Below are 26,319 nucleotides of genomic sequence, written 5' to 3' on the forward strand. Positions count from 1 at the left end.
TCGAGATGCTTGGTGTTCCATTTTAAATATACTTTCTCTATTATTTTCAATAAAAAAAATTTGTGTGGTTCAAACTTCAATGTACATGTATGTATGTACCATGCATGTACCAGCATTGGAGAACACTTCGGACCATAACGTGTAATACTATTTCTTTCTTTGTGATGAACCTGCAAAATCTGTCTGTCAAATTCTAACTCAGTGTGTATATAAATTGTTGAAAGGGCACCAAAACCCAAGAGAACCTAACTCAATAAATAATTTCACATGTAACAGTTCTTAAAATAGTAGTATAGTATTAATCATAGAATCATCCACGTTTGTCAGTCTGTTAGAGATAAAAGTTAGAGATTAGAGAATGAGCAAGCCAAAATATGTTTTGATGCTCTCCACTTCCCCCTCTTTTTTTGCAGTCAATTGCATTTTAAGTTATAATTATGAATCTCAATTTTTTTTTTTAAAATATAGATTGCAAGCATTATTTTAGCACCCAACCAAACTTCTTATATTTGACGTTAATGTCAGAAGCACTAGACGAGAGGTACGAGGCAGGGAACCAGGATAGTATGCGCTTCCTAGAAACGGACATACTGTGGGTCTGGGAAGTGATGTCAATGATGCCCCAACTCTGCGTTGCTAGCAGCGTGTAATGCACCGTTTATACTTCTCAGCACACTCAGTTGTTTGCATCCAGAATAACTATGCGTCATTCAGTCATTTGTTTTGTTTAAAATAGTGTCTGCATTACAATTTCCCCGAGTAATTTTTTGAAGTTATAGGTACTTCTTTAGGCGTGTTATCGAAAAATGCAAGCGCAACATGCAACAAAATTTTCAATGGATGATGGCAGACCAACGTGTATGAACATAAACCCATAGTCACTTTCATAAAAAATTAGGGGACATACCTACCAAATTTATTGGTGTGCCAAAAGAAACTTTATGATAGTGAAACTACCCTTGAATATATTTGATGAACTAAAAAAGTCATAGTAAAGAGTAATTTCAAGTTATAAAATAAACTAACAATACTGGTATTACAACAATTATAATACATATTCTCCTTACAATCTTCTGTTCGGCTTCATAGCGCAGTGGTTATAGTGTGCGGTTAATGAAAGGAACGTGGTTCAAAACTGGCAGTAAATTTTTTTTTATCTTTTTTAAATTACATATTACAGGATTATATAAATTGTGCTTTAAGTAAATATGTATGAACAAATTATATTTGATTATTGTATTGCTATAATATTATAAAATACATAGCTCAGTCCTTTGGATTGATTTATTTCATAGTTGGTAGGCCTATATCCTCTATTTTTACTTAAAGAAATATTACTTTTCATTAAATTTGTTAGGAAATTAATGTCCATGATTTGCATATGTAATAAAAATAAAACTTTATAATAGAACTACTACCCTTTAACACTTTATAATTTATAGTTATATAACATGTGCGGAAACTATACAGTATTCAATTATGATAATGAATTTTAACAAGGTGGGCAGTATTTTAATAAAATTGTTTGTCAAAAATATGGTCCAAGCCAAGGTTCAGTATTTTTTCAAGGCTTTCATTTTGATCAAAGACATTTCATTACATAGTTTAACCTTTCGCTCTGCAAATCAAATGATTTGATAGTTGACTTAGCTGAGCCATTCCACCTCAATTCAGGCAGTTAGCAAGATAATGTGTCAGGTCACCATCTCAGATTTGCTTTAAAAAATTACAGCAGTTACAACCAGTGCAGACAAGAAGTATGCCAAAAGGATTTTGTCCCAAAAATTTTTTTCCCCATGTTATAGCCTTTTGAAGTTGGTTCAAAATCAAAAAAGGTGGAAAAAGGGGTGTTTTTTAAATGATCGGCATTTCAAAACTATTTTACTGATTTTGTTGATTTTTTTTTTGTACCTATTATAGTGAACTACAGAGTGGAATAGTTCCAATGAGCCCAACGACAATATCTTTAAGGGGGTAAAACTAAAAAATTTGGCAAAAAATTTAGATTTTTTTGGATTTTCAAAAAAAAATTATGTGGAATAATCAATTTTCATAAAAAGTAATTCTGGTAATATGTAGACCTATTACAGTAGTTTTACAGGAAAAATTGTTTTTAATTCTATGATGCATGGAATTATTAAAATTTAACTTTAAAATTTTCAAAATTTGACAAAAGTGCCATTTTTGATTGAAAATTACTGAAAAACCCCATATTTTAAAAATCTGAAAATTTGTAACTTTGTAGTCCTCACCTTTATTAATAGCATGCACTTTGTTGGATAGTGTGTTTTTGCCTGTAAACATTTCTAGAATTTTTTGAAAATGTAATGTCATTACCTTTTGTATGTTGTGCATGCTCAATTAATAAATGTTTTGTTGGTATCTAAATAGTATGTGATAATTTGTAACTGGTTTTGTATGAGGGTAAACCTTGGGAAATATGAAGGGGGAGTCCCTATCTGAATATTCCCAGGCGCTTGCTGTAAGGGGAATCCCTGGTAGCTTGAGGGAAATCCCTGGTGACCATAGGGGGAATCAACTACAAGACTACAAGGGAATTCCCAAACTTTTGCTGTTACAGTTGTGTTGTGTGTGTTCATGGGTGATGTTCAGCTAGTGAACTAAATCATGTCTGACTTTCATAGTACGGAGAGAATTAAATGTGTGGACTACATTAAAAGGCACAAAAAAAGTGTGTATAAAAGTAAATGTGTGAGGATGTGTAAGGTGAATGATTTAGCAGATGATATTCAAAAGTTTGTGGGTGTATCTGTTTCAGTAAATAAAAATGATATTTTGTGTAGCAACTGTGTTACTTTTTATAAAAAGAAATTTCTGGAACTTGCTGAAGATGCAGAAGAAACATCCACATCAGAGAATTTTATTCCGGAGGATGAACTAGTAAGTGTTTTAAATAGCAGTCTCATTAAAACATTAAATGTAGAAGTATCACCATTGAAATCCCCTTCAGAGGTGAGATTGGATAGGAGAGAAGGTTATGCGAGGAAAAAGAAGATAAAATTAGTTGATGAGTTAAAAACTTCTGCTGTGAACAAATTACAAGACATATATCACGTGCATCTTTCAAGTGAGTCTGATGATGAAATGCCTGTGTGTGTCAATTGTAGTCTATGGTTTTCGAATATTGACTCAGCTCTTCATACTTGTAACTACAATGGAAAAGTACAGCTACTAACATTGGTACCACAAACATTTAGTAAAACTGTATTGAAGGAAAAATTACCTTCAGTGTCAAAGTACCTCATTGATAAATGTCGCACAGTTATAAAAAATAAGGGAATTTATGCTCAACCTGACCCCTATAGTGGACATCCTTTACCTACACAGGTACAAGATCTAGCATTATCATATTACCTAGAAGATAGTAAAGACTGTTCAAGGGAAAGTCCAAACAAAAAAGATGTTATTTGCATTAAGGATGGTAATGGCCAGAAAGTAAAAAAGGTTAAAAGATTCATGACAAGGTCCATCAAAGAGGCATACAAAGCATTCAAAAAAGATAATCCTCTTATAGAAATTAGTCTTTCAAAGTTTTATGCCTTACGACCAAGATGGGTGAAAATTCAGCCAGAACAGACTGTGTGTTCTTGTATTTACTGCAGTAACATGCAACTTATCTGTGTAGCTCTTCGAAATGTAACAAATAACCAAATTGATGAAGACTATCTTCTACTGAAGTGTTTGTGTGACGAAACAATGAATGAAGATTGCTGGCTCGAGGAGTGTGGTGACTGTCCTGGCACAGAAACATTAACTGTTGAAAACTTTGGCTTGGATGAAGGGGAAGAAGTTACATTTGCGATTTGGGAACATGGTGACCTCATAAAAAAAACTGTATCTGTAAATAATTTTCTGGAACATGTAAGGCATTGGGTTAAAAAAGCTATTCCTCACAGTTACATTAGGAAAATACAAAGGGAAGGAATAGCTGAAGCAAGAAGTTCTGTCCAACAAAATAATGCTCTTGTTTTACATTTTGATTTTGCTGAGAACTGGTCAGTTGTATTGCCTGATGAAATCCAAACTTACCACTGGCAAACTGATCAGCTTTCACTGTTTACCTGTGTTGCATACTTTGGTGCGGAAATAAGAAGTTTTGTTATAGTATCTGATGATATAGCTCACGACTCTGCTCACGTTCTCTGTGCTTTAGAGGTTATAAAACTGGAAATTTCAAAATTTTGTCAGTTAGAACTTTTGAGTTCAATAGTGTACATTACAGATGGGGCAGCTGGACATTTCAAAAATAGGTTTCAGCTGTATGAACTATGTAAAAATACTCAAACTGTTGAAAAAAAAAATGGATTTTTTCTGCTACAGGGCATGGCAAAAGTGCATGTGATGCAATAGGTGGTTTGTGTAAACACTTTGCAACTAAGTTCAATCTTCGGGCAGAGTGTGTTAATGCCATTAGAGATTCTGCTTCATTTGTTGCTGAAGTAGGTAACCTTGTACCAAAGATAACTCTATTGGCTCTTGAAAGTAAAACAATTCAAACGTATAGGTCATCTAAGGAAAAAGAATGGGCTACTGTAAAACCAGTTGTTGGAATACAATCTAAACATTACTGGCTGATTAAAAATGAGACATACATGGGACGCACAATTAAAGATAAAATAGAAATAGTTGTACAATCTAACCAGATTAAAACACATTATTCAATAAATGATTTCCAAGTAGGCCAGTTCGTTGCTTGTGTATACGATCAGAATTGGTGGATGGGACAGATCACTGGTATATCTAAAGAGTTGAACGACATGACAGTGTCTTTTATGCATCCCCATGGTCCAGCTAAAGGGTTTCAGTGGCCACAGGAATCTGGAAAGAAGAAGGATGAATGTCCGGTGCCACTACAAAATGTTTTGTTAGCAGTAAGCAATCCTACTCCACTTGGACAATCAGCAAGACTCCACACTTTCGACAAAGCTGAGTTGATGAAGATCCAGCAGATCTACTGTCTTTAATCAGCCAAATAATATTTTAGGAAGTTTGTCAATATATGTTACATATAGTTGAGGAAGGGTAAGCAGTCTACATATAATTAATTATAGGTACATATTGTTGGTTTCAATTTTACTTTGAAATTTTGGTTTTCATGCAAGTTAAAGAGTATGCATATGTATTATATGTGTGTATATGTATTGTGCATATTATGTTAATGTGATAATGTATACACAGACTCTCCTTTTGTAATTCCCAAGGTTTCCCCAATTTACAAATTACATCTCACTTTTTGGAAACTAACAAAACATTTGTTAATTGAGTGTGCAGACCTTAGAAAATGTAAGAAAATTACATTTTCAAAAAATTCTAGAAATGTTTACAGGCAAAAACACACTATCCAACAAAGTGCATGCTATTACTAAAGGTGAGGACTACAAAGTTACAAATTTTCAGATTTTTAAAATATGGGATTTTTGAGTAATTTTCAATCAAAAATGGCACTTTTGTCAAATTTTGAAAATTTTAAAGTTAAATTTTAATAATTCCATGCATCATAGAATTAAAAACAATTTTTCCTGTAAAACTACTGTAATAGGTCCACATATTACCAGAATTACTTTTTATGAAAATTGATTATTCCACATAAAAATTGTTTTTTGAAAATTCAAAAAAATTCAAATTTTTTGCCAAATTCTTTAGTTTCCCCCCCTTAAAGATATTGTCGTTGGGCTCATTGGAACTATTCCACTCTGTAGTTCACTATAATAGGTACAAAATAAAAAAAAATCAACAAAATCAGTATAATAGTTTTGAAATGTCGCTCATTTAAAAAACACCCCTTTTTCCACCTTTTTTGATTTCGAACCAACTTCAAAAGGCTATAACATGGGGAAAAAATTTTTTGGGACAAAATCCTTTTGGCATACTTCTTGTCTGCACTGGTTGTAACTGCTGTAATTTTTTAAAGCAAATCCAAGATGGTGACCTGACACGCTCCTGCCTGAATTGAAATGGAATGGCTCAGCTGCTAATTATAGTGGCGGGGCGGAACTACGAGTGTGTCGCAGAAATTTTGTGATATTGAATAATGGTAAATACATTTAAAAACATTTATTTATTGTAATTAGTAATAGATATTATGTTTGTAAACTATTTCACGTATCGTTTTATAAGTATAATTAATCAATTATAATAAACATTCAGCATAAAAATTTTATTTTAATAAATTAAATAATTAACTTTATATTCAAGATTGTATTAATATTGAATACTGCGTATAATTTAAATAATTTTTGTTACAGTAAAATTCAAAAAGTTCAGTGTCTTAAATCAAAAAGAAGTACAACTTCTAACGGATGTACATAAGACCACATACCTTTCTTTTTTTCTTTAACTAATTTACCTATGTTGAAATTTTCTGAAATAACGGAAATCCAACCTCCACCACCCCTAAAACTGGCCTAGGCCTCTTCCCACTTTCTTTATTTCACAGAGTGTTGGAGTTTTTTTAAATTTTTTTTATGTTTTATTTAATTAGAAATGGTACATATCTAACGTCATGGCTTTTCCGTGACTAAAATAGTAAAATTCCAAATGTTTCTTTGAACAATACAGATGTTGATGTACCTCTATTAACCCTGAAAAGAGCTTTCCATAATTCCTACTGGTTTCTGAGACATTATTGTTCATAGGTTACATTAGTTAGTCAGCGTAATGATGCGACCATCACCATGTTGTGCTTTATTTATAATAAGCTTAGCCAAAACGGTATTCCACGAGATATCGGCATGATCTCCTGTGCTCTCTATAGTGGCGTATATTCATTTTGTACTTTAATAGAGAAGCTGAGACTGTTTTCAACGAGAGATATACCTGATGCTATTGTCGCCACCCTATGGTTTACTTGATACTAGCTGCAACTTGATCATATAGTCCTCCAGAGATCCTTAGGAATACAGCATAGCCACGACTGGTTTCTAAAAGGCAAGGATGTTTAATGTTGGTACATTATGGCTGGGCACAAGACTTCTTTTTTTCACCCTACGCCAATCCCTCCTGGGAAACAGTCTCGGCTATGCTAAAAAAGCACAAAATAATTTTACGTCACTATAGAAAACACAAGTGATCAGGCCAATATCTTGTTGATCACAGTCTTGGCTACACTAACAAAAAATAAAGCACAACATGGCGACAACCACATCATTGTGCAGTTTACCTCTTGTAAACTACCAACAGTTATTCCTCAAAAACCAGTAGGAATTTTTGACAATATTTCAGGGTAAATAGAGAAACTTCTATAGTACGTATTTAAAAAAAATCTTAATTTATTTATATATTTTTTACAGAAAAAACACAAAGTTAGAAATTTACCAGTAGTTTGCACGTAAGAACAATCATTCATGAATGGAACTGCACCCACGGTGTCCGAGAATCACATTTGCCCCATTTGTTTCCAGGGCTATAGTGGTTGCGTGAAATTAGTGTGATGCGTGGTATTTTCTCAATGTACTTATGTCCATGTTCTTTGAATAATTCTTGGAATGAGGAAAATTATTTGAAGTAATTTCGTGTACATACGCCACTGATGCTTTACACAGGGGTGCCCACAAGGGGGGGGTAACGACGCAGACTGCGTCATTAAAATTTCAGGGGGGGGTGGGGGGTGGGGGGGTTGTTAAAACACGAGAAAAATGTATATATTATTTACATACTTATAGCTTCTAATATTAAAATACGTTTCTGGTGCTTTGATAGTTGAAAGGGATCTTGTATATCAAATTGGCGACCCCGCACTTTCCTCAACAAAAGCAGTTCAGGATGGAAATATTACCTGATAAGACCAAAATTATTATTAGAAAATAAGTTTTAATTAATGCAAAATGTGACAAAATATAATACTAAAAAAGTATAATATAAAATAATTGAGTAAATAATTGAGAAAATGGCACAAAAAATTTCGGTGGGGGGGGGGGGGGGGGCGCATCATTAGGTTAGGAGGGGGGTGAGTCATAGTGTTTGGGGGGGGTGGGCACCTCTGCTTTACACTGGTTATCATAGAAAAAAGTTATAGAATGGACACCAAAGATGAATACAAAAAACCCTGGATAGCAAGCAGTCAGCTCCTGTAAAATGTTGTCAATGTAGATACAGTAGCAAAGACAGTAAAGGCAGCAGAACTACAACCTCAGAGATAGTGAAACTCAAGACGAATTCAACGATAAAATTATGGAAAAAATCCCCATTTTCTCTAATCTGAATCTCGAATTCAAACCCCAAAGAATACCTAAAATATACCCCTTGAATCTGAATCTAGGTGTCAAAGGTCATAAAAATAAAATAATGCACAAGAAATTAATATTTTACCTACCGTGTCAAAACATTGAACCCTGCAAATGTTTCACAAAGTTTCAAGAATCAATACTTCTTTTGGTGGCGTCCCACCGGGCAGGCCACACAGACACCCATGTCACCCGTGTGCCACGTGGCGATTTCGGTTCGAGCGGGTAACTCCTTCCGCTTAGCTGGCGCTCCCTCCTCTTGTGTTGAAGCCGTTGGGGGCGCGTATTCGCAGCCTCATCCTTCGGACTTCTGCTGGTCGCCTTGTTCGGCTTGTTGCGAGAGTTCCTGCTCTATGCAATCATCGTGAAATTCGAGGTCCTCGTCCATGTCATCGACGTATGCAAAGTAATCGTAAAGCAGATCCATCTCTGGTTGATGCTATGCACCTGGCACCCTAGTATGAACGAATTCAAAATGTTTCACAAAGTTACAACAATCAATACTTAATGTAATGTTGTTTAAATAATTATATGTTAAGTATAATATATCCCCCCCCCCCCATCTCATGGCGAATGGTAACAGGAAAGATATGAAGGAAAAATCCAGAGGTTTATCAGTGTTCATTTTTTAATTTACTTTATTTCCTCTAGTATTTTTCTTCAATCTTTTTCCTCAAATACTGAATCTTAACTAAATAGATAACCTGCACAACTCAACGCCAACAGCATGGGTGAATACAGAAGGCTTTTTATGACAAAAAAGTTGCGACCGTTAGAGAACCGACACCAAGCAGAAACCGACTGATTGTTTGTTTCCCCCACCTTAATTTGGCTGTAAGGTTCGACTACATCCACCCACAAGGATCTGGATACTAAATCCACTGGTAGGCATTTTAACTAGGCATGTGCGAGAAAGACTTTTTTGAATTCGAGACGAGATCGAGAAAGCAATTTAAAAATTCTCGAGAATCGAGTCGAGATCGAGAAATCTGTACTTTAGTTAACAGGATAATATGATCCAAAAAAGTAAAACTCAATAATCTGACAAACATACATACATTTTATCAAGTATCCACAACTGCAATTGCAACTACAACTTTACCTTTACACTCAACAGTTTATTTGCCTACTGTCGTATGTAATTGTAAACATACGTTATTGATTCCATAGTCTATACAGTTTCCTTGAGCCATGGACGGTACTTGATCATGAAAGTCTGAACATTCACCACTATCGATATGTCACTATCGATACGGACCGCAATTTAAACATCATGTTGCTTGTTATATACTGCTGGCCGTGTGTATAACATAAGGCCATAAAACAAAATGCAATCGCGGAAGAATTCTGCAGTCATGTTTATATTTTTATTTTTTACCGTAACGATTTACGTTGATACTTGATATTGATAACGAAAATGATTTATTTTTAACTTTAATGTTGGTTTTATTAACGGAAAATAATCATTTTCTTCTGTAATTTAATGTGATAACCACAGCACAATTCATTGTTTACGTTTACCGTTTCATGTAGTGACTTGTGAACGGAAGTTGTTAGTTTTTAACTTTTTAATAACTTATCGTGTATACTATCGTAACAAGTATATTTTATTTTATTCGATCTACGTTACGTTGAAGATATGTTAATTATTTCAACACGCAACGCAAAATGCTGCCTCAATATATTATATTACCTAACCTATTTCTTGTTTAAAAAATTCTCGAAAATTCCGAGCCAAAAAAATTATCTCGAGACGAGATCGAGAAAATTTCTGTCTCGACTCGTTCTCGATGATGCCGAGACTCGCACATCACTAATTTTAACTCTCTTCAAGAACAACTACTCACGTTGTGAACAGATTGACACAGGCTTTAACTTTTGTTACCCATTTATTTACGAAAACTAAATATCTATACAGAATGCATCGATACATTACAGGTACAAAAAGTACGATTTAGAATTCAAAAATTTAAAAAAAAAGTCTTTATTACACATTTTAGTGTTAAACATGGCACACAAACATTAATTAGTTACAACATAAAAAAATTATCAATAAAAATAAACATGTGTGACAATGAAACTTGTTTAATTAACTGCTTCAATCCACAAAACACTTCAGATTTATTTGGTAGAAAGCTACGATTGTAATGAGCAACTCAGTATTATAAAATTAAGCTGCTGCAGCAGAAATCTTTATGCAATAGTTATTTTGCTCCACTTTGCTCTAAAAAAAAATAATTAGGAAATAACATTTTTTAACAGCAAACAAAATCTTTAAGACAGATGTTCCTTGTAAAATAATCCTACATCACACCGAGATACAGTACAATCACGGTGGGGCCAGATTGGTGGTGCTCGCGTGACAGTGTTGGTCTACAGGCCGTAGTTTGGACACCCCTAATGTGATGCATGTTTTTGATTTGCACACACTGAAGTATTTTTTTTTAAATTTCCCCTTCAACTAACTATAAAAATCTAACTGTTACAAATAAATAGAAGCAGTTGCCACAAAATTAATAAATTTCAGACTTAAACTTTGTACTAATTATCACAACCACCTTTCACGTGTGTTTATATGAATGAAAACTAAACACAAACGGAATGTTAATAACAATATACATATACATACAGCAATACACAAATCATTTTAAAACTTTTAGACACAATAAATAACATCTAGTAACATTCAAATTAGTCTTATGCCATAGAATAAATGCTTATTACAGCTTAGCTCCCAAACATAAAGCAGCCAACATGATTACATATGAAACAACACTAAACCTGTTACATAGCCTCTAAAACAGTCTGTGATTATAATAATAGGCCATAGGTTAATAAAAAGACAAACAGAATAATTACAACAATAGTCAATAGATCATAATTCAAAGAAGTTTTCTATCAAAAATTCTATGAATTCAATTTGTCAAAAGCAACAGCAAAAATCATTGTTACAAATTACATAAACTACAATTAAAAATAACATAAAACTACAATTTAGAAAAACAACAAAAAAAATATATTTATATATAAAGTTATTTCAATTTAATATACAGTTTTATTTCACCAAGTGTGTATTTTCCAATGATCAGATCACAAACTAGTATTTGGTATTTGGTACATAACGACACTTATTTAAAATGGTTCATTATTTATTTAAATAAAAGAGGTCACTGAAAAACAACATAAGTATGAAATATTGTCATTAAACCAGTTTGGTTAGTGACCACTGACTCCTGAAATACTGCAATAAGTACACTATCTCTGCTTATGTGGGACCAACCAAAAGGTTCAACCAACTGAAACTGAAACTGCAAACACTAGTTTCAGCAGTTGTCACGAGATATGAGATATGACCCATTCCTTTTTCTTAGCCAAAGACATCCGTACTACTAAAGAAGAAACAATTCTTCGATAACATGTCCGCTTTAAAAGTCAAACTACTTTCAACATCCTACTGTGATGTCATAATTGTTGGACTCAATATCCTTTAAGCCGGTAACGTCACTCTGGGCAGTGATTTGCAGATAAAAATATAACATAAATATTTTATCTTCCTCTTAAAAATTGAAGCTCGTTCTACAATGAGTCGTAGGTCACAGTCAAGGTCACAACAGGAGTTTTGCAAGGTGGTTCACAAAGTCACGTAATGATTGTCGCAAAACTTGGATAAAATCCAAGTGTTACAACCACGACTGCCACCACTAGCCAATCAGCACTCTTATGACACTATGAGGATCAAAACAATTTACTAAACTTAGTTTTTGTGTTATGTAGCAGCAGCACTTGTGAAAATTATCATTTTTTTCAGGCAAGAATGATTCTTAGTTTAATATTGGCTTTGCCGGTTTTTTATTGGTTTTTGTAAATACTTACGAACCAGCTAATTTAAACCTTTCGTTTAATGCACTCAGATTATCACAATAACTTTCACAGCTGTTACAACCTACGATTCATTGTAGAATCAGCTTGAGTGTATTGACATGAAGAAAATAATTTTATTTGAGGACAATTAAATACTTTATCCAATCAGCAATGATAGTACTTATATATAGTTTGTTTACTTTATTTATAGAGTATAAAATTCAAAATAAGCATTTTTTAGTAAAATCTTAAAGTTCATCCATTGACCTATAGATATATACATGTATAATGCTGATTTCTGCATTCATTACTGTTGTTGATAGCAGATAAAAACAATTAGAAGTGAGGAAGACAAAGATATTTAATCAGCTGTCCGGACATAAGAAAGCCAAGCGGTGTTGTGTTTAAAGGTTTTAATTTAATTTATTTTATCATAATCTATAATGGCTGGTAATATTATAAATAAAACATTTAGGCGGTAAGTTGGTGCAAGATGTAAAAGCAACAACTTGATAAGCCATTCTACTAATGGTAGCAATTTTAATAATGATCTCTAAATACTTGTCCTAAGTAATTTATAAATATGGTGTATGTTAATTTTTTGAAGAGCTTACATCTTTGTGACAATGTACTGGACAAAATTTTTGATCAGCATACATACTTTAATTTTTTTTAACAATTTTTTTTGTGAGTCCCTTCAAAAACTGTATTACCTAAATACCAAACCTATCAATTACAGAAGTAAATGGAGCATACCATTGTAGCACAGATAGCTACTTACACACAGTCCAAAACATTTCCTTGTTTTTATTCCATTTACACTAACCCCTCTGTGTTTCGACCATACATTTTGTGAACTGTAATACTATAACTAATTTAATAATGAGTACAGGGCCACAACTAGTCTCTCTGGCAACCGAGGCATGAATGGATTCATGCCCCCCCCCCCCCCCTTTCTTATTTTAGCACATACCACACCAATAAAGCGGATGTCCGGGGGCTTTCCCACGGAAAAATGGTGCTATTTAAGCATTTTTCGTACCTACATGTAACAGTTTCTGTGCTCTACTGTAACTTCCATGCAAAAACTTTTTACCAGTTACCAGTTGTAGTAGGAATTAATATGCAAGTGATTTCGGCGCCCCCCACAGCTTTGCGCCCGGGGCGTATGCCACGCTTGCCCCCCCCCCCCCCCCCCCCACCTAGTTGCGGCCCTGAATGAGTATGATTCATGATAATACTTTTTATTTCAAAGACTACCTCCACCACTCTTTAAGCATGCTAACTATAATAAGACTTTAAAAAACAGGCAAACTAACCCTTCAGCTTACATCATGCAAAAAATAACAACAGCAGAGTTATGTGCTACATTATTGAATTGACATTTACAAATAGTAGGGTAGACTTTCTTTATAAGAAATGTAGCTACTGAGAATTTCTCTGCTTAATTCTAAATAGCATTCCTTTGGATTGGATTTGAACTGAAATGCTAACATTTACATAACGTTTTACATATCAATAAAATAAACCTTCATATCTATAAAAAAAAGAACTTAAGTTGTTTTAAACAAATAACATTTTTTTTTAAATTAATACGTGTATGCCTATGAACAAAAATTCATATTAGTTATTAGCTGAATTCATAACAATTTTGAAAAATGTTTCAATCATAAAAAAAACATCTCCAATTTCAGACATCACATACCAGCTTCATATAAAGCCTGTATCTTGTGAGTAAAATATAGCTGGCTGTATTTTATCTCATTTCATAAGGTTTTACTAATTTTTTGGTTATTTTAAATCCATCTGGAAAAATTTGTACATAAAGTAGACTATACTAACATATTTCATTTACAAAATTGTGTGGTATCAGTCTGAAATTTTTATCGGCCAATTATAGTCAGATGACAGCCAATTTTAGTCTAAGTATGGCAGATATGTATCTTTCTGATAATCAACTGTTATAACTATAAAAAAAAACATAATATGTACTCATAATATTACAGTGATCATTTAAAACAAAAAAAAAAAAATATGTTAACACAAAATAGTGACCACTAATCAAGTATAATAATGCTCTGTCTTGAAGAATCTTGGTAAATGTATAAAATGTTATCAGCATATCATTGTCGGATGTAAGCTGACTACATAAAAAAACCTATTAAAGCAGCAAGTCAATCAATTTCGATCAGAAATCTAGTCTTCAGATCTAGATCAACCAATTATTAGAACTGGTGATTGTTCAATTAACTATACATGATAGTTACATTCTAAAGAAAAAGCAAAATATTTGTATCTTAAAAACTCTAATATTGAGAACTAAATAGGATTCACCACAGCCATAAATAGAAATAGTGAATACAAACACAAAAGTAATTTAATCTTATTAATTTGCATGAAACTTATGTACCTATCAGTACCTTAATGATTTCTGTATGAAGTTTACATACAAAAATTAGTGGCATCGCACACATATTCAAATGTACCAAACCTTTTATTTAGGGTGACTGGATGACTTGAGCCCACTAAATGTCAAATATTGGTATATATTTTTGGTATAAACTTTCTCATATCTAATAAATCATTGCCACTATTGGCACTATTTAAAAAATTACACTACAATCTACTTTATAGTTAAGATAGTTTCTTAAAGCTATGAATTTTAATGCACCCATTTTGTAGAAAGAAAAGCATGATAGTTAAGTTTTAAATATAGGTTTGTCTAATATTCACAATGAAAACAGTATGCCTACTCTTCCAGAAAAAAGTGGAAGATGTACTCTGTTTCAATTTTTATGTGATGAAAAATAATAATTTTTAATAATTACTAAACTCACTTCAGTTCATAACAAAGATAAATATAAGAATTTATTCTTTGTAGGAATCCATCAAAATTGTTTTAATAAAAAAAAATTCTATTAATTTTAGATTATACTGCTCATACTGCCATCAAATAATCCCCAATCACAAAAAAATTTCCACACAACTAATTCCATTTGTATCGGCTCAAAACACTATTTCATATTCATCAATTTTAACAGTAAAGTGGAAAAATGGAGGATGGTTTTATTAAAACATGATACATTGAAAATAGATAATTTTAGCGCTATCAAGACTCCTCTCTTAATATTGTTAACAAAGTCTCCCCTAAAAAATATTAATGAAAACCTTAAACTAACTATACTGCCACTTAATCATCCACTTGGGTGTATAGTATATGAATTAAATAGGACTATAAGTCTCATTGATCAGAGATAAAGAAGGGTGAGATAAGATTGGAGCATTGACTAAATGACCGAGTGGAAAAAATGGAGTATCACCTCAAGAAAACCCACTAGGCTTCTGTGAGTACTGTTTTTGTTCAATAAAATTGAATTTTGAAACAAATTATGAATCAAATATCACAATATTCACGAACATTGAAAAATTTTTTCTTCAAATTTTAACATACAGTGAAACTTATTTTTCACACTTCACGCAAGTCCAAGAGAAATTGATCCAAGATATAGTAAAATAAAAAAGAGAGTAGGTATTATACATAGAACCATAATAAACAGGTGTGAAATTTAAGGCAAATTAAAAAAACCTGGCAATGCATCTTCTTAAACCAGTAAAATTTTAGTTTAAACAATGATTATTTGTTAAATATAAAAACAATGTGTGAATAATCATGCATGTACTAGCAAATCTAAACATCTCAGTAAAAGATCTTAGCAAAATATTTATGTCACATATTTTTCAATAAATATTTGTGAATGAGTAACAAATGGTGCAGGCCTATTTATTGGTAACAAATAACTAAAAAAATTAATCAAAAACAAAATTTTGTATTGAATATCAAATTTTTCACGAAACGGTACTGGGAAATCTTAAATACAGGTACCTTTCTACATGTGTTTACTAAAATTAAATATTTATTTAGCGAGACAACCACCGTCAAGGGGGCAACACTGCCTCAAGAGGTCCTCGAAGGTGTAGCTTTCAGGCAATCTATTTCACAAACTTCTGACTCCAAGTTTTCCACTTGTAAAAAATTCGGGTTAGACCGCCGGAAATCAAACATGGTGGGAGACAAGTGATTTGACCACTATAAACACAGCTGTTCCTTAATCGTCAACTCTGCACTTTTAAAGCACTCTTGCAACGATCAACTAGAGCTAAATAAACCTTAAGTACATTGAACATTATACAATTACTAACACAGGAGAGGAAACATTTCTTAAGGTCCTTTCTCACATGCCATGTTGATCTTTTTTATTTTTTAGTCATAATTTTTTTAAGGGCATATTACAATTTCTAACTCAATACCTCCCTTGTATTTGTTATTCGGTCACAACTATATTCAACATTTATTTATTCACTTAGAGTAATATAATGAGTGTAAAAGGACACTTCAGTCTTCAATATTATTATAACTTGCACAACTTTTTACACCTATTACATTAATGAATATCTGTTGAAAATATTTGTAAACGAACAACATATGCAAGGAAGGTATTGAGTTAAGATTTTTAAAAATATCCCTTAAATAAATGTAATGACGAAAAAATTTAAAAAAATAAGCATGGCAAGACGTAATCAAAAATCTGATAGCTGGCACCTTGAAATTAAAGCTGCCAGAGACAGTTCAAATTTACAAAATTAAAATGTGACGATGACGTGGGGAACACACAATACAGTCTTTTAGGATAGTTGACATTCCAAAATTACTCGAGGTTAAAAAAAAAAAATACCAATGTGTGGTATACAACACAGAAACAGTAAATAACCAATTCTATGCCAACAAGCTTATGTACGTAAACATAGATGAATGTAACACCAATCTGCTACATGTTGTCAGTAACTGTCATGGGCTTCATTCTTGACAGTCTAACTGCTCCAGTTAATCAGCATCAGGATGAAGATGATCACACCTCCAATGATTGCTAATGCATATCCAGAATGCAATGTATGGCCAGATTCAACCCTGCAAAATAAAATTAATACATAATTAATATTTGTGATTGCAAAAAATACTTTAGAACTTAACTCATCCTGATAATAGTAGTGAAATTTACCCACACACTTAAAATTGTCTCACTATCGAGAAAAAAAAGTAACAAATGAGTGCAACCTAGAAACATCATATCACATAGAATAATCTTAAATCTACATTGTCAGTATTTAAGAAATTATGAATATGGCTGGTAATTATTTTATGAATAAAAATCTGTAACACTATGCATCAGTTCAAATATATGCACATTAATTTTTTTTAACACTCTTTTTATTTTTTACGTAGTAATAAACTTAAGCTATAATTATAACATTGATATATAATTATATTACAATATATAAAATTGTAAAACAATTTTATTTACATAGCCATAAAGTATGAAGTTAACTAGAATGTACAATAATGACAACACATTCAAAGTTTGATAAACTCCATGTATCATTCATTGAGTTATAAATTGTCCACTTCAGTGGACGAATAGAACAAAAGGGTTAACTAATGCAATAAATTTGTGATGGGGAAAATCCCAATTTTCTCAAATGCCAATTTTGAATTTGAATCCCAAAGGGTATCTCAAATATACCCCTCGAATCTGAATCTAGTACTCAAGGGTAAAAAATAAAAATAATGTACCAGAAATGGTGTTGAAACATTCAATAACACTTTAAGTGTTTTTTTTCTTCACAAACTAAGTTTCCAGAATCAATACATATTGTAATTTTTTTATATAAATACATTTTTAAAAGTATAATCTTAGGTAATGGAAACAAGATAGGTATGAAGAAAAAATTGACCTAGTAAATAAACTTCAGAGATTATCAGTACTGAATTTTTAATTTATTTGATTTCCTTGAATATGAAACACTAAGGATATGATGATATTTGAGTATTCGAGAATTTGATTGTCCCATTCCTACAGTTAATTGATAAGTGCAACTGTGTTTTTTTTGTAAATAAAATTAATAAAAATTAATAATATACTTCCAAAGCCACGTGATGTAAGTTATTCTAACAGAATAATCAATATGTCTCCAAAACAATCGGATACTAAATCGGGTCTCAGGTCCCGCCGAGGATCAGGACTGTTGCCACCACGTCAGCCAACTGCCATGAAGGCCCCAGAAGATTAATAAAATAAGAAGAGTAATCTGAGGTGAATAAAGGCCAACAAGCTCACGCAAGACACAGAAATGTTATCTTTAGCCCAGTGGCGTAGCTTGGGTGGGGTGGAGGGGGCGGCCCGCCCCGGGCGGCAGCCCGCGGGGGCGGGTCGCCGGTGAAGCGGGTTGAGATCTGATCTATGATTCATTCATTACATGTGTCAGACACACTATAATGTTCCATTTTTATCTAAAATTTTGCGCACCAACTATTTTTTAATATTTATTTAAAAGAAAAACTGCAAAATCATTGACAGAGCTCTTTATAACGTTTGTTTGTTTACATACGAACGGCAACATCGCTTCACGCCGCGCCGCCCGGCGCGCGCGAGCCGAGTTGAGCGGCACTCCTTATTATGTTCATTACTCATACAAAATCTTTTGTTTCACGCGTCGGCCCGTGTCGATGCCTCTCTTTGAATTTAGTACTACGCATTGTACTGTAAAGTTTGACCTTAACCCAGGGCAAACCAAACAACTTCCGCAAACCGGGACACAGTAAAACTCCTATATTGCCCCGTACCGCGAGCGCAGGTAAATCCAAAAAATTTTTAAAACCCAAACTAATATCAGGCTTAAAAATACTAATAAGGTCGCGAACAGTGAGAGGAGGCAGCAAGTTAAAAAGACGCAAAATTTATATGACAACATTTAATAAATATATATATCATAAAATCGTTTCATCACAAATCGGTGCATCCATCATAAAATACATAACCTATTACTACTTATAAAAAAATAGCTATATAATAATACTAAAAAAATACTTTAACCATTCCCCCAAAAAATTATAATTTGATCATATACTTCGGAGCTCCGAAAATTAAATATAATTTCCAAAAAGGCATTAAAAATATATAAGAACATATTAATACAAATACAAATACAAAAATAGATACGCACCGGGCGTATGACCGCTGTAAATACCAATTAACATAGGCGAAATCTAGCAAAAAATTGACACAACTTAACATGCAAATAAATATACCAAAAATTAAGCAAATTACAAATTATGGGTTTACAAGCCCTTCTCAGTTAAGTCATTTTCTAACGGTCTACGCCTTTTTTCTTCTAGGTCTGGCAGGGATTGGGTGAAACACGCTGAACGTAAAATCCCAGTTTCAGTTTTATTAGTCCGTTAATTTAAATCCCAAAAATCCACAAATTATAGTTTCGCACCAGGGGTCAAAGGGGTCAACGGGGCAGTGGCACGGCTGGCACTTACTGGCTTTTTGACGTCGTGATGTCTGGTCACCAAATACACTCGTTTGCTCACGAGTGTTTTTAATGGCAAACCCTTGCCATTATACGTTACCGTAGCTGCAGGTAATTGTATGGATATGACGAATCCTTCGCCATACCGTCTTGGAGTTTATTTCGGCGCACATAATTGATCCTTGGAAAATCCTCGCGATATTCACACACGCCTCACCAACCAATCGCGTTCATCGTACCAAAGCGTTCTAAATTATATATATATGAACCCCGTTCATATTCAAAAAGGAACACTCGTATACAGTTACTTCGATGTGGAACCATCACCATGGCCAACCCGCGTTTTACTTCACGTGCGCGCCCGCCTGGGCCTACCAGGCGACTCCGCTCGCCCGTCTCACCTGACGTCACACAATCAGCTGTTCTGCTCGCACGCCGTCTAGCGCAGCGATTACCAACATGGAGCTGTCAAGATGCTTAAAAATAAGTTTGAGGTAGTTCTTGAGGTACTGGAACAATTAACAGATTCATCTCAAACTTCCGAAACAAGATCGGGAGCCAGTCTTCTCCTGACAGCCATGCAGTCATTTAACTTCCTAACTTTTCTTGGCTTTTAAGCTGCAGTGCTACCTGAAGTAGATGACGCACAGATTTACCTGCAGCAACGAGGACTAAGTGTGGATAAGTGTGCTCAGAAACTCTGCGCTTTGAAAACCCTCTTAGTCGAAAGTAGAGACCGTTTCGTGCAAGAAGCAATTGACTTTGCTAAGACTCTCTGCGAAAAACTCGGAATCGAACTCAAAACGAGAAGAATTCGCAGGAAAAAACGCATGCATGGCGATGAATCTTCTGAAGATGCAGCTTTGTCTCACGAACAGGAAATCCGTCGAGAGATTATCGCATCATTCGACAAGATCATTCAAGAAATGACGACTCGATTCCAGCAAATTCAAGAAATATCGGACAAGTTCGGATTTTTGATGCCAGCGAAACTTTTGGACAGCAAGTTCGAGTGTGATCTTTCCCATGTATTAGAAGACATCGACAAGGACGAGTTTCAGATGGAGCGGAAGCGTCTTCAGCAGTTTGTTGTTGTTGCCTGTTCTGAATCAGAGGAAGATATAAGTGGTAAAGGACCACTGGAGCTCCTCCAGTTCATTTAATAACTGAATCTCGGAATTTTGGTTCCAAATATAGTCATCTTGATTCGTATATATTTGACTTTGGCGATTAGTGTTGCAAGTTGTAAGAGAAGTTTTTCAAAGTTGAAGCTAATAAAAAATTACCTCAGATCTACTATGAGCTCCGCTAGACTATCAAACTTGGCTATATTGTCGATAGAACAAGAATTGGCTGTCAATATTGATTTTGACAAAGTTATTTCTGACTTCGCTGCTCATAAGGCCCGTAGAATCCGCTTGTAAAACCGCTCATCCTATTTTAACTTCAATAAAAGGTACATCATTGCATATGAAATTTAATTTTAACTAAGCACCTATAGAATGGGGGCGGCAAAATGGGTCTCCCGCCCCAGGCGCCGAGATGGCACGCTACGCCACTGCTTTAGCCAAACCTGGAGAATGCACGACGTGAGATGGATACAGAGCGAAAACAGGATGCTGCAGTACAGGGGAGACGAGGGTACCCAGAGAAAGTTCAGCAGCTCGCCACAATTTGCAGAAACACAACGCCAACAATCATGACGTACAGCCAGGCGAAAACGGAAAATGCCCTGCCTTAAAACTCCTGGTGGCAAATGTCGACCATCAGGTTCTTACTTGGTTTCAGATCCATGCAAATTGCATGGTTATTAATCATTAACAGCATATCTGCATTAAAAAAATGTTAAAGTAACATAGTGGTGAAAACTTTCCCAGACAGAAACAATTCTTTTTTACGAACAGTGATTTATTTCCGGTAAGAATAAATAAATCCTGAACGCAGACCTCTGTAAATATCTGAAAGTTTAGAAGCCAGTCTTACAGTCTTCCGCTTATTTATATCACATATTTATGACACCTCATGCAGCACAGTTCCAGTGCAATGCCGCACCTGATGCTAGAAGTTTTCATGTTGCACTGTGGGCTAGCTGTAAAAATGCATCGTTGCCCGGACCAAGTCATTTCTTCAAAACAAGATTTTTTAACAACAAAATTTGCTGATTATTTTGACACCACTGTATAGTTATATCTCAGTTATCTTGCCAGAAGTTAGTCGCCAGCAAGGAAAAGTTAGGCGTCATGGCGACCTGGTGCCCGGTATTTGTAGAGCCCCACCTTAACGTTTTGCAGACATCGAGGTTATTAGACTAGAGGTAATTGGGGGTGATCGGACGAGAGTACCTCAGTAAAACCCAGCGGCTCACAGCAACGTCTGCCATGTTATCCATTTATGAAACATCCAGGTTCGACCCAGCTCGGTGATCGAATCCAAACCATCTTGATGGGACGCAAGTCTGGCCCCTAATTCCTTGTAAGATAGGACTTGTTGAGCCAAATTAAATTTGCTGCATGAATGAATAACTCTGTGATCGCCTATAAACTACAATATGTATTCAACAAACTCTCAAAAGACATTTGTCAACATTTCTTTGAACATGGCATCTATAGCAGGGTTTGCATAGTATTCCTTTAGCTTATTTTCCTGAGTTCTTCCTGTCCCATATAAGATAATTTTTCCTGTCATAGGTCTATCTGGCCAAATAATAGATATACTGAAATTAAAATTACTATCAAAACAGGTTTCAACAAACAAACATGCACAAAAATTTTATTATAAAATGTTTTCCTAAATAACTAACAGTTTGTCCTGTTGTCATTTTGACTAACACTGCGTAACCAACACAGTTGGTCTGATAAAGGGTAAATATGTAGTTGGGCGATATTTGTTAAAAAAAAATTTTAAATTCAAAAAATACTTTTATTCTATGCTTTTTAACTTCCTCTTTTCATAAAACCCAGCGAAGATAAGAAATTACAAATACTTTAGGAGATATCGCCGTTCTTATTTTGCAATACAAGACCTGTGCAATCATTCGACCGGCGTGATTTTTTATTTTGCCATGTGTTCATGAATATCTAATTAATTAAAATGGTCGATTAGGTCAGGTCAGTTACATTATAAATACTTTCAAACTAAGCGGACATTAAAAATAATATTTATTAATTTTAATGGTTGTTTAGTTTTAAAGTATTTATAATATAACTGACCTGAACTAACAAACCGGGACAAAGGATGAACAGTAGGAACTTACGTATTTTTTTTACTAATAACTTGCACAACAATATCCAAATAACAAATAAAACATTCTCCAATAAAAAAAAAAAATCATACTCTTAAACAAGAAACAATGTTGAGCGCCACATGAATTCACAGGTATAGTGATGAAAATTAAAAAATTTGTTATCTCCTAAAGTATTTGGAATTTATCTCCGCCGGGTTTAATGAAAAGAGTAAGTTAAAGAGCATAGAATAAAAGTATTTTCGGATTTAAAAAAATTTTTTAACACATATCGCCCAACTACATATTTACCTGATAAAGATATAAGAATACATTTCTTTGATCTAACTTTCTAACTATACATTATCAATTGTGGTTTAACTGAAGACTATGCTTACAAATATTTGATTCTCCTTCAAATTAACACACAGTTCAGTTGTTTGTATCCCTTAAACTTAATTTTAGTAAAAATAGGATATGGATTACTAGCAACAAATGTATTTATGAAGAAAATATGTTCAGTTTTAAGACATTGAGATACCGTGTAGTATGAAAAATTACTGATACTGGCAATTTCCCTGTTTACCAGATTTTCCCTGTCTGCTGGAACCCAGCTATAGATCACAACTCACCGGTAGCGCTTAGGGGACAGCGGCGTGGGGGGCGAGACCCCGGGAACCGCGCTGTCCATGTATATCACCAGCCAGGAGATGACAACTATCAGCACTGCCGTCAGGAACGGCACCAGGATCCAGCTTGACTGGCCCACAAGTTCCACGAGGACCTTCACCACATCTTCGAGTCTGAGCCACCATGCCTGAGATAACTTCCTGATTGTACGGCCTGGAATTAAATTCATTTAATTTGAACCTCTTGAGATATGATTAATTTTGCTTCCTTTACAATAGATAGTCTTTATAACTTAGCCAGTTTTAACTGTAAATATACATATGTAAGATATTAACAAATACAAAGCACTTTAGTTACTACAAGTGTCATTTCCCAGTTTCCACTACCCTGAAGTATTACAGAGACTAGGTAATACAGTACAGCTATACGCTACCAACACAGGGAAAAATGCAACAAAACCATGCAGCAAAGTGTGTTACTACCATAATACTTAAAAAAAAAATACATAGTTAAGTTGTATATTTGTAAGTATTTAAAAAATGGAGTTTTATTTCTAGCATAAATTTGTATACGGAGAGGCCATCCATGATTGGAGTCCTTGGACAGGCCATGTTAAAGGGATGAAGGCATGTTAAAGGGATGAAGGGTGGAGAGGGGGGAAGTGAAGAAATCTGTAAAAGGTATTATTTATGTTCAGGAGTGAAGGGGAATATGCTGCAAAGGACAAAGGTAATAAGCGGAAACTTAAGAGTTTGCAGGATGGAAAGAGGGAGGCTCCCTCGATCAACAAGCCGTGTGGTGGAAATTTCCCGTCACCATATGGAGCTCGTTAGCAAGTGGATGAGATCAAACTCAATTTTGCACTGCCTAAGTCTTGGATGTTGACACACACCATGAAGAACTAAACATTTAAGGGTTATTCAACAGCAGCTGTAAATCCTGACATCCAAGAATTAAATTTTGGACAAACAGACATTACAATTATTTTTTACTCTACTTACCGTATGTATTCCCAATCTTCGTAAAGAGTATCCCAAGAGAAAAACAAAGCATCAGCATAGTGATCTTCGTTTCTGCAGTAAAAGTACGTGACACATTTTGCTTGAATGAATAAATTTCGTTATTTTTATTCATATTAGTGTTGAGGAAACGCTTAGAAGATGAGAAATTTTCTTCTCGTCGATACATTATCACCGAGTTCACCCGATTGAAATCGTGGAAACCACCCCTATTGCACCACTGCACTTGTAGCGTTACGACACTGCGAGTAAAAACACGGACTAGAATAACCGTTGTCTAGCAATACCAAATTATTTCGCAGAAATGCCACGATATAAAATCAGAATACTTTTCGCACTAGAGCATTATGCCATTTTAATACCCAATGATTTATGACGAATGTGCACCAAAATAAACTCACCTCAGCCTGTAGTATGGGTGTCGGTTGGGTGATGCAATGCTCATGCTCAATGACACCAACTGCTGAATTCACGGCCAACTGAACTTGTAAAAATATATTAACCTTAAAAAAAAGCTAAATAGACGTTCGTACTTTTGTTTTATTATAAACCAGATGCTTTGTTGAATGACATGAAGAAGTTACGTAACTTGTTACAAGTTATAGTTTCTCCCTCCGTCACGTTCCAGCGAAGCAGACGAAACTTCAATAAAAAATGTTAGTAGTTCTGAAAGCGCTCTGAATGAGTCACTGCCGCCCGCGCCTGTTGACTACCGTAGCCATCACCCCGCACGCCACACCTCCCCCCATCAATAAGCCCAAGTTGTGCCTCACCCGTCAGTTTCGCTTGTAGCGGGGCACAAGCGTGCAAGTTACTGTGTGTTACGTATCGTAGTGGCTCGTCTAACGTACGAGACGTCATGGCGACGCAAACTGAAGTGGGCATTCCTGATTTCGTCCTTTTGGACGAAATAACCATCGAAAAATTTATGGACAACCTTCATCGTAGGTATGTACACCGAAAGTTATAATTTTAGCGGTCATTTTCCGCCGGATCTCTAGGCCAGTTTATATTTTTCGTGTCCTAGCAACTGTGGTGTAGAGGGCGTGGCTTGCAGGTGGTTGTTGTCCTTTTGGTTGCCGATTTTAATTCCAGTTTTGTGCAAAGCGACGATGTTTTGTGACTGTGAATCAAATAAATAAACGACTAGAGTACATAATCCCAAGGAACTAGCGGGTTTTGCATAATGTCATTTGTAGGATGAGTCATAACGCGAAATGATGGCATGTACATAAATAGAAGCATAGGTTAAATCTGCTAGAGAAATATTTTGGTTCGGTTGTTTATGGTTATCTAACGAATCTGAAAAGTAGAAGTTTTACGTACTAGGTACATAGATGATCTATATAGATATCAATCTAAGGTTTGGTAAAATTTAACCAATTTTAAAAATCGGCGGCCGGTTTAAAATCGAGTTAGGTCGATATAAAACCACATACTTATTTTTTCATTGAAAAAACGTTATGTTGATTTGAAGCTAGGTGGAAGTGGGAGATCAATGTAACTTCAACAGGTTAAGTGGGAACCAATGGTGTACCATTCCAGTATGATACAACAGCAGTTGTAAAAATGTTGTTATATTAGAAAAAAAATGAAAGTATAAAAAAATATATTTTATTCATTAAACAAAAATGATAATGTATTAAGGTACAAATAGATATAACAAATGTGCAGACAACACCCATTAATCATTATGGTTTTTACAAACATGAGTATAAAACAGATGCTTGAAAAGAGAGCATCATGAACAATTTGCGCAATGAAAATGTGCCTGACGTAACACGTATTTAAGTACTGCGCATAAGGAAAATTCTTTTAATTAATGTACATTTAAAAGACCTTAGCAAGCAGACAAAAGTCATATAAAAGTCTCACGCAGAGCAAATTCGTTATCAAGCAATTAAGTATAAATGTTAAGGCTTTAAATTATGCATTAAGTTTACACGCAACATAAGTTTTCATGGCAAATTTAAAT

The 26,319-nt window shown here is 34.4% G+C and overlaps 3 protein-coding genes across 7 annotated transcripts in view; 1 reads left to right on the forward strand and 2 right to left on the reverse strand.

The window, feature by feature from the left end:
- Positions 1–25,045, reverse strand: part of LOC134538745 (tRNA endonuclease ANKZF1-like) — a 109,191-nt gene extending 84,146 nt beyond the window's left edge. For 3 of the 5 annotated variants that reach the window (XM_063380219.1, XM_063380218.1, XM_063380216.1), the window contains exon 1: positions 24,746–25,044. The gene's annotated coding sequence lies outside the window, so the exon portion shown is untranslated. Of the gene's footprint in view, positions 1–8,332; positions 8,699–24,745 lie in introns of all 5 variants that reach the window. The other 2 variants (XM_063380217.1, XM_063380221.1) reach the window with 2 other exon arrangements.
- On the reverse strand, positions 13,292–24,763 carry LOC134538747 (ADP-ribosylation factor-like protein 6-interacting protein 6). The gene is made up of 3 exons (XM_063380223.1): positions 24,327–24,763; positions 23,328–23,538; positions 13,292–17,070 (listed from the first exon to the last, which is right to left on the reverse strand). The coding sequence occupies exons 1-3, from the start codon at positions 24,511–24,513 to the stop codon at positions 16,974–16,976; spliced, it is 495 nt and encodes a 164-aa protein (XP_063236293.1). The 5' UTR covers positions 24,514–24,763; the 3' UTR covers positions 13,292–16,973.
- The window catches only part of LOC134538744 (unconventional myosin ID), a 107,939-nt gene continuing 106,660 nt past the window's right edge, over positions 25,041–26,319 (forward strand). Inside the window, exon 1 of the mRNA XM_063380215.1 lies at positions 25,041–25,292. Within this exon, the coding sequence (XP_063236285.1) occupies positions 25,204–25,292 (89 nt within the window). The 5' untranslated portion in view covers positions 25,041–25,203. The remainder of the gene's footprint in view (positions 25,293–26,319) is intronic.

The sequence above is a fragment of the Bacillus rossius genome, chromosome 14 (genome assembly GCF_032445375.1).
Source record: "Bacillus rossius redtenbacheri isolate Brsri chromosome 14, Brsri_v3, whole genome shotgun sequence".
NCBI classification, from domain to species: Eukaryota; Metazoa; Arthropoda; class Insecta; order Phasmatodea; family Bacillidae; genus Bacillus; species Bacillus rossius.